The sequence below is a fragment of the Diceros bicornis genome, chromosome 27 (genome assembly GCF_020826845.1).
Source record: "Diceros bicornis minor isolate mBicDic1 chromosome 27, mDicBic1.mat.cur, whole genome shotgun sequence".
NCBI lineage: Eukaryota > Metazoa > Chordata > Mammalia > Perissodactyla > Rhinocerotidae > Diceros > Diceros bicornis.
The window spans coordinates 41371437-41381208 of record NC_080766.1 but is presented as its reverse complement, the minus strand read 5'-3'; the positions used below and the strand labels follow the sequence as shown (position 1 = coordinate 41381208).

The following is a 9772-nucleotide window of genomic DNA, read 5'->3' as shown; positions in this document are numbered from 1 at the left end:
CTCTCTGCACAGACATGGTGAGCCATGAAGGCAGACAAATAATTGCACAATGGTAGGGAGAAAAGACATTAGCATCAGCGTGGCCCCATTCTGCAGGAGGCCCAACACTCAGCTAGGTCAGAGCATCCTAGGATCGTCACCTCCAGGACCTGACACTGACTGAATGCCAGAACCTGCCCTCAGTCCCCAAATCCACCAGTCCTTTCCCCATCTGTGGGCCTCTTGCCATCAGCTACAAGTTGATTGCTCTGCATGCTGCAGACGAATGACGATCCCCTTGGAAGTCAGATTTTCTTTGTTTTTCTTGCTCTAGTTCAACGAGCAGGAGCAAAGAGACAGGACTTGTGGCCAGAAAGCCATGAGGGTGACCCTGATGGTAGTCACGTCCATGGGAATTTTCTTCAAGGCTATACATTTTATGGGGCTCCGTGTATGCAGAGCTGAAATGTCCCGGCTCAGAGCCTGCAAGACGTGAGGGTAGATGAGCTTCCTGGGGATGCCGTGAGAAAGCACCCCAAACTGGGGGGCTTAAAACAACAGAAATCTATTCTCTCCTAGTTCAGGAGGCCAGAAGTCCAAAGCCAGCACTGGGCCAGCAAGGTGTAGCCAGGGGCTGGCAGGGCTGCACTCCCTCTGGACGCTCTAGGGCAGGAGCCTTCCTCTCCTCTTCCAGCTTCTGGCGGCTGCCAGCAATCCTTGGCGTGTGGCCGCATCACTCCAGTCTCTGCCCCCGTGGCTGCACGACCTCTCCCTCTTCTGTCTGTGTGTGAAATCTCCCTCTGCCTTCCTTTTATAAGGACACTTGTGATGGCACTTAGGGGCCACCCAGATAATCCAGGATAGTCTCCCCATCTCAAGATCTTTAACTTAATCACATCTGCAAAGTTTGCCACGTAAGGTAACATTCACAGGTTCCAGGAATTAGGATGTGGGTACCTTTGGGGGCCATTATTCAGCCTTCCACAGATGGTGACTGTGGGGTGGAGAGGGGCCCTTGGTCATGCTGCCAGGTGATGGGGCACTTTTGACCTCTGTCTCCCTGCCCAGGTGGGCATCTTGGGCCCATTGACCCCCACATAGACTGGTGAAGGTGAGGAAACATGCTGGGATCCATCGATGGCCTTGGTCCCCTAGTAGGCTCCCTGGTGGTGAGGGTCTTCTCATCATCCTCTCCCCTCCTCCTGTCATACCCCAATGGGCTCCATGAGGCATCAAGACAGCCACCATGCCCACCCTCAGCTCAGAGACAGCCCAGGGCTGCCATCCCGGGACGGAGTGAGTGGTGCATCCTGCGTTCCAGCAGCCCATGCATGAGGACGACAGGTTGTCACCCTGACCCCACGTCTCGCTCTGACTCGCAGTGGCCCATGGATGCGGGTCAGCCGGGGCCTGAGAAGGAGATGACCGGGCGCAGCCTGCTCTGCAACACTCATGGCCACTCTCTCCCAGGCTACTGCTCGCTCCCTCAGCAAAGCTGCTCCTTCTCAGAATAACTCTGCCTGTGTTGACCCCAGGGGACTCTCCCCGGGGCCCCTGGGGATCAGAACTCCAAGATCAGGCTACCCTGACCCCTGCTTGCTCCACAGCCTGCCCTGGAGAAAGGACAGTGAAGGCAGATAGGTTACTGGCTGCTGGCGAGGCTCATTGTCACTGATGGAATGGCCACACGGGGCTCAGGGACCCTGCCTCCCCGCCGTGGTTTGGGAGGAAGGATGCTCAAGGACACCCCCCCAGGGGAGCTCCAAGAGGCAATGCTCTGAGGAGTTCACTCTTGACCATTGAACTTTGCTCCCTTCTGTCCCCATCAAGACCCAAGAGCCCAGAAGGCAGGGGTCCAGGTTCCCACAACCTGGATTAGGGGTCACTGCAATTACACAATGCTGTCCCCCAAATTCCCCCGTTAGCATCCCTGTGATAGTTTCCCAGGGCTGCTGTAACAAGGTGCCACAAATCGAGGGGCTTAAAACAGCAGACATCTGTTGTCTCACAGGTCTGGAGGCCAGAGTCCAAAATTAAGGCGTCGGCAGGGCTGTGCTCCTGCTGAAACCTGTAAGGGAAAATCCTCCCTGCCTCTTCCAGCTTCTGGTGGTGGCTGGCAATCCTTGGCTTGTAGAAGCGTCACTCCAATCTCTGCCCCCGTCTTCACACGGCCCTCTTCCTGTGTCTCTGTCCAGATTTCTTTCTTCTTATAGGGACACTTCTTACACGCCTGTCCTGGTCCAATATGACCTCATCTAAATTTGATGACATCTGCAAAGGCCCTATTTCCAAATAAGGTCACATTCACAGGTACCGGGGGTGAAGACTTCCACATGTCTTTTAGGGGGACACAATTCAGCCCACAACAGCTCCCATGAGTGAGTCCTGAGAAGAACTACCAATAGCCCGCCAGGCTGATGGTGTTTTGTAAGGGAGCCTCCAGGTCATCCTTTGTCACTTTGGGGAACAGGCTATTGTGGCCATAGCTGTTAGTCACAAGCTGCTTGTCATCAGCCCCAAAGAGGCAGCATGATGAGAATGCCAGGATTGCACCCAGAAGGGAATCAAGGTCCCAGTAGAGAAAACAAGAAAGCCAGAGGAGCTGCTCCAGAGGCCCCAGTCTACCCTTGGGGTTTCGGTCATTTGACCGAAAAGGTCAAAGTTCACGCCTTCACAGAAATGATCAGAAACACCAGCCTGAAATTTGGGGAGAGCAGACATGAGACACAGTGTAATGCCAAGGTTGAACCCTGTCCAATGAGAGTTTTACAGAGTTGGAGAGATGCCCCACCACTGTCATCAATATCTGAATTCGGATTCACTATTTTTTAGGATTCCTCCCTTCTCCAATACAACAGATTATTTTAAATAGCAAAGCATTGTGCAAACGATATCAAGGGCCCATAATAGGAGGATGATTGCCACCATAGCAATTCCTGTCACTAATGGGTCTAGGTCACAAACAAGGCTTATACGAGAAAAAAGCAGGAAATAGGGCCGGCCTAGTGATGTAATGGTTAAATTTGAGGGCTCTGCTTTGGCGTCCCAGGATTCATGGGTTTGGATCCCAGGTGTGGACCTACACACTGCTCATCAAGCCATGCTGTGGTGGCGTCCCACATACAAAATAGAGGAAGATTGGCGTAGATGTTAGCTCAGGACCAATCTTCCTCACCAAAAACAAAACAAAACGAAACAGGAAACAAAGTTATATTGACAATATGACCACAACTTTATAAACAGAACAAGCAAACTCTTCCCCATTGTGTATGCAACACACACACACAATGCAGGAAAAGAATTTATAAACAATGCCCCAAATCTCAACAGTGGTTCTCTAGGGAGTGGGAATGTGGGGTGACTTCTTTCTCTTCTCTTTTTATAGGGATTCTGACTTGCGGGGTGGAAGAAATCCTCGCAGCCTGTCCTGCAACGCTGAGCAAAGACAGCTCTTGCCCTCTTGTGAATCTAGAACCACAAGCAGTGGGAAAGCACCCTGAGTCTTCTTTGTGTGAATAAGTGGGTTTTGTTTTTTTTTTTGTTTGCTGCTAGTTTACTCTGGGAGGATAGCGGCCAAGCTAACTTTCCCAAGGGCATACCTCAAAGTTTCCAAGACACTTGAGTCTCGGGGTAAGCCAAAACTTATCTAGGATTATTTACCTAGTGATAGAAGTGGCTCTTTGAAAACTCTTTCCACCCCTATGTCAACAGTGACTCTGAGTTAAAATGTAAATTATTAACACATTCTTATAGAAAAAGACACAGAAAGTCCATTAGTGCTATATCGTAGTTATCCACACCATGTTATTTTGCAGTTGCTTAATATCCTTACAAAGCATAAAGGCTATAAATGTCAAGGGAGGCAGACCAGCAAATATCGCATTTGCATCACAACTTGGCAGATTAGAAGGTAAATGGAATGGCTCGTATTTCAAAGAGTTTTCTCAGCACCTGTTGTCCGCTTGCCCAAGGTTTCTTGCGGGTTCAGGAAGAACAGTTCTTTCTGAGAACTGAAAAATCTGGCACTAGCCAGACCCCTTCATAAAGCCACACTGGAAGTCCCCTTTCTGCCCCTTGGTGATCTTATAGAACTTGTCTTTTTTTAAAGTAGGTTGTCACCTCCCCAGTCTGTGTGCTAATAATTAACCAGAGTTAAGTGTCACTGGAGTGGAACAGAATAGTCCAAGGACGTCACAGCCCTTCTCCCGTTGCTAGGCAACAACTCCTTCGCAGAGATGGGCAAAACAGGTTTGGGGAGATACCAGAAAAGAAGCCTTTTTATTCCAGGTCAGCCCCACTGCCCCCTGGATGGGGACAAGATAGGGGAGCCTCTCTCGGGGCCACCCACTCAAGAGGCGTTGTTGTCCTCTCTTCTCCTAAGTCCTTGAAACAATGGAATGGATCTTGAAGTGTCTGGGTGCGGCTGGTGTGTGTTACCGAGTGTAATCCCTGGAGGAATTCTGCCGTGCTCGTGGTCTCCTCATTCGCCGTCACCTCGTTACTGCAGGGGACTGTCCAAGCGCCGAGTGTGGGTGGCTTGTGGGCTCCATCAGTTTATTGGATACCAATTTGAGAAATGTCGCTCAACGATGCAGAGGCTTCTATCCTCAGATTCAGTGGCTGCAGGTTTCAAATGTCTGCAGGATGCTGCTGCAGCTCCCTGCCAAGCTTTTACAGTCAACTCATTGCACAGCTTAGAAGAGTCCCCAGAGGAGGAGGCGGTGCAGGAGATGCAAGATGTGATCAGCTTTCGGGGCCACATAGACCCAGTTGTGAAGGCCAGCTCTGCTGTGCTCTGATGGCAGCCTTGGGCAGGCTGTCTCCTGGGGCACATTTCCTCTTCCTTTAAAAGGCAGATATTTTCGCCTAGGAATTGGCCCAACAGAATTGCTTGCACAAAAATATGTGTAAGTGGTGTTTATGGTCACACTGTTTGTAATAGCAACAACAACAAAAAAGGAGACAAGACGAAGACCATTAATAGAGAACTGATGTTATTTTGACATATCTGTTTAATGAAACACTACGTGGGCATTAAAAAGAACAAGGTAGATCTATGTGTATGGATGTGGGAATAAGTCCTTGATATTTTACCAAGAGGAGCAAATTGATTTAGTTGAAGCACACTACAAAAATCTGTGGATGGACAGACGTGTCTATTACAGTTGTGTAATGTACCTACTATGAGCATTTATACAAGTTTGAAACATTAAGCTGTAAACAGTGGTTAACTAATACCTAGTCTGTCCCATTTATTCTGATTGTCTAAATTAAGACATTTAAATTACTGGTTTGCTCAAATCACGATCCAAACAAGACTCACACAAAGCACGTGAGTGTTGCTTCTCTTAAGTCTCTTCTGATTTATAGCAATTCTTAAAGCCTCTATTTGTTGAAGAAACCCAATTATTTATCCTGGGGAGTTTCCTGCATTCTCGGTTAGGTTGTTTGTGTCTTTAAGGAGTTGTTTAAAATATTCCTCCATCTCCTGTATTTCCTGTAAAATGGGAGAGCTGCAGATTGGCTGAAATGCAGGTTCAACTCTTTTTGCAGGACTATTTCACAGGAAGAGTTGTGTGCTCCTAACACATCACACAAGAGGTGAACGTCGTCTGGGGGTTTCAGCTGGGGGATGTTGAGGTTGATCTCTGGGTTGGGTGTGTCAGCCTGCTCCCCATCACTCCTTCAGCCTGGGTTTTAGTAGCCACTGAGAATTATTGCTTCGGTCCATTATGTCACTGGGCATTGCAAAATGGCGATTTTCTAAGTCTCTCATTTCTTCTACATTTACTAGCTGGAATTCTATAATGAAGAACTTTTCTTCAATGTCTATTTGCTTACTCTGAAATACTGTTTTTACAGGAAAGGCCAAATACAAGATTTATTCTGTCTTTTTAAAATCAATTTTCAGAATAATTTTTGGTGTCCTAGTAGCCTCTACGGATTTCCAATTGTACACATGTGCATGTAAATGTATCTATATGCCATATTATATCTTTATGCACATATAGGTTTTTATATAGTTGGTGTGCTTTGGTCTACAGCAGGAGTTACTCTTTTAGAGGATGAAATTACTCCTTCTTCAGTGGGCATCAGTGGGCGCCCCTTCAGATTGGCTCCTGTGTCATTTTGACATGGTCTCAGGAGTCTTTGAAAGCTTGCTTGCTTTGGGGCTCAAGATGTCCCAGACTCATCTTGCTCATTTCCTGCCCCAGTGATCTGCCATTCCTCTAGGAGTCCCTGGTTCTCTTCAGTGGGACATGAGATTTAGCAACCACAGTCTGGGATCCTGGGACACTCATTGCTAATGGGTTGTCATTGCTTTCTGCTGCAGATGGAGGCCCCCAGATGTTAACGTGCAGAAAGCTTATTAGGGAGCTCTCTTGGAGTCAGTACCTGAGGAGGGGAAGAGAGCAGGATTGGACTCAGGAAAAGCGAGGCCATGATGCAGTCTCAATGACCCCAAAGGGAGGTCTCAAGCTGGGAGCGTCCTTTAGAGCTTTCTGAGTTGGGGCCCCACACCAGGCCTTTATAGCCTTGGGAAGGGGACTTGTCCTTGGTCAAGACAGCTCTCTTCAGCTGAGGCAATTCCCAGAAAGGGATGACAGGTGATATCCCCACAACTGTCTTCTGATTTGTCTAATTCTCTCTTCAGCTGTGTCTAATATTCTGAGTAACTTGCCCACTGAGATTTTAATTTCCATGACTTGATTTTTTTTATTTCTAGAAGTTCTATTTGTTTCCTCAAGTCTGTGTCTTTCCTCTATTTTAGTAGACTCTCACTCTGTTCTCATATTTACAGTTCTCTCCTTTATTTCTTTAAGTATCTTAACTTGTTCTCTCTTGTAGTCACCGTGCTCTACATGACATTCCCAGGACTCATTTACTTTATCACTGGAAGTTTGTACATTTTGCCCACCCCCCGCCCCCACCTCTGACAACCACCAATCTGTTCTCCGTATCTACGAGTTCATCTTTTTTTTTTTTTTAAGATTCTACGTATAAGTGAGATCACACAGTGTTTGTTTTTCTCTGTCTGACTTATTTCCCTAGTCGTAGTTATTTTAAAGTTTCTGTCTGATGGCTCCAACAACTAGGTCACTTCTGAGTTCAGTTTTTTTTTTTTTTTTTGGGAAGATTGGCCCTGAGCTAACATCTGCTGCCAATCTTCCTCTTTTTCTTTTTTCTCCCCAAAGCCCCAGTACATAGTTGTATATCCTAGTTGTAGGTCCTTCTAGTTCTTCTGTGTGGGATGGCTTGATGAGAGATGAGTATGTCCGCGCCTGGAATCTGAACCAGTGAACCCCAGGCCGCCGAAGTGGAATGCGCAAACCAAACCGCTATGCCACCAGGTTGGCCCCCTGAATCCAGTTGTGTTGATTGCTTTGACTCTTGACAATGGACTGATTTTTCCCAGCTTTGTTGAATGTCTTCTATTTTTGACTGATTATCAGATATCACATATTAATTGAAATGGATGTGAAGACTGTTTCCTCCTGGAAATGGGTGTGTCTTCTGTCAGGTCATTAGTGTGGGTGTGGATTGGTTTGAATCAACCTACTCACATGTTGACCTTTGTTTGGGTTTTCTTGTTGTTGTGATGAACTTCAGGGTACCAAAGACTTCAGATTCCTCCTGTGGTGGGCTTCTCACAGCTTGTGCTTAGGGCGAAGGCTGGGGGTGCAGTGTTTTAGCTCCGCCCTAAGTTTTCAGCTCCTCCCGAGTGCCTGGCACACGTAGGGGACCTTGACACATGTCAGCCTTTCCCGGGTGGAGACTGATGCTGCTCATGGAGCTGTGCTGGCCAGGTGGGTGGGAGGCAGGAGGGGTCTCTGGCGTTGTGTCCCGGTGTCAGTCTTGAGCAGGCCCTGGGTACCCGGGACCTGGAGGGCGAGGCTTTCTCACTTCCTGCCTCTCCTCCCTGGGACGGCCAGACTCTGCTTTGTATTTGGTGGGACTGTGTGAGAACTTCCTGCCTTCCCTGGTGTAGTAATCCTTTAGGGTACCGCATGGGACCCGGGTCCCAGGCCTGTTTCCCGTCCCCCACTCAGGGGGAGGGAACATTTTCCCTCTGCCCTTCCCCATCCACAATGTGAGTCTCAGTTGGTCAACATGAGGACAGCACCTTCCTCACTCCCTCCATCCACCAAGGGCCCCACCTTCAGCTGAGCCATCAGGAAGAGGGCTCTTTGAGGGGCTGCTGTGCTTGTGATTTGAATACACCTACAAGGAAAGGACTTCAAAAATAAATGAAGATAGGTAGAGGGATAAGTAGAGCTGCATTGGAAAGCATGATTTATTTGGCTCACACAGGGTTTGGTTTCCTGCTGGAGACAGAGAAGGACCCTGGGAGCCAGGGCTTCCCTGAGGGTACGGGCGGTGTCACGGAGGGATCCAGATCATCCTGCCACATTCTCACCTCGGAGTTCAGAGAGTTCGTTGAGCCTGCTTTCCATCTGCCACGTGTAGAAGCTGGAGGCCCATTGAGGACTCGTTCCGGGAGGGGTACAGGTGTGCACCCGTCTGCACTGGGAGCAGCTGAGTAAGGGACTCGTGGTCAATAGCAGCAAGGGGAGCTACAGGAGATGGGTCTACAGACCAGGGTGGGGCAGGAGGGCTGGCAGCACCCAGAAGATTGGCAGGAGGGGGCCACGCAGACGGCTGGCTTGCAGCTCACAGGCACACGCACGATGGACTGGCAGGAGGGGGTCACGCACACAGCAGGCTGGCAGCTCATGGGTGTGCACACAGCTGGTGTGCACCTCACGGGCACACACACAGCAGACTGGCAGCTCACGGGTGTACACACAGCTGGCTGGCAGCTCACAGGTGTGCACACAGCAGGCTGGCAGCTCACGGGTGTGCACACAGCAGGCTGGCAGCTCACGGGTGTGCACACAGCTGGCTGGCAGCTCACGGGTGTGCACACGGCAGACTGGCAGCTCACGGGTGTGCACACTGCAGGCTGGCAGCTCACGGGCACATAGCAGGATGCCTGGCAGGGGCTGGGCACAGAGCAGGCTGGCTGGCAGCCCGAGGAGCAGCCGGTGCGGCACATGGTGTCGTGGGGAGGGCCGGTGTTGGGGTGGAGGTGGTGGTGTCTGCAGGCTCCTTCCCTGGGCGCCCTTTATACCCGACTGTGGGCGTCCTGACAACACAGAGCACACTGTTGACTTCCTCCCGGCTGTTTCCACCACATTCCCCAACATCTTCTTATCCAGGGACGCACTTCCCTATGTTAGGCTCTGCCACAAACAAGTTTGGCTTTAGGCCAGTTTCTCTTTCTGGGAACGGGATGTTTGATCTTACCTGGGGTTTCTCCAAGCCATCATCATGCACATAGTGCCCCCTGGTCCCCTCAGAGTACTGTGTCCTTTCAATCCTGTTTGTCTTGTGCCATCAACAGAGACTTTGAAGCAATAATGTATTTTGATCTCTTATTCTGCACAGGACACATTAAAACAGGGCTCAAAAACTGAAGTAAGTGGGATGAATCTGACCTGCTGCCTGTTTGTAAATAAAGTTTTATTGGACACAGCCACATCCAGCCGTTTCCTTGACGTCTAGGGCAGCTTTTGCACTACAATGCTCAGTAGTGACAAGAGAGATGGCATGACTGCAAGGCCGGAAATACTATCTGCCCTTTAGGAAGAGGGTACGCCTTCCCCTATCCCAGGTCCTGCCTTATGGTAATCTATACAAGAATTGATTTGTTCATGCAGCAAATATATACTGTGTGATGGCCATAGAGATGTCTTGGCCTCCTGAGCCTTCCAGGGCAATGAATAAATGA

The 9772-nt window shown here is 49.4% G+C and overlaps 1 protein-coding gene across 1 annotated transcript; it reads right to left on the bottom strand.

Annotated features, from left to right (window-relative positions):
- Window positions 1-8536: 8536 nt before the first annotated feature.
- LOC131393035 (keratin-associated protein 12-2-like) lies at window positions 8537-9037 on the bottom strand. Its single transcript, XM_058523406.1, has 2 exons — window positions 8742-9037; window positions 8537-8711 (listed from the first exon to the last, which is right to left on the bottom strand). The coding sequence occupies exons 1-2, from the start codon at window positions 9035-9037 to the stop codon at window positions 8537-8539; spliced, it is 471 nt and encodes a 156-aa protein (XP_058379389.1).
- Between the last annotated feature and the right edge of the window lie 735 nt (window positions 9038-9772).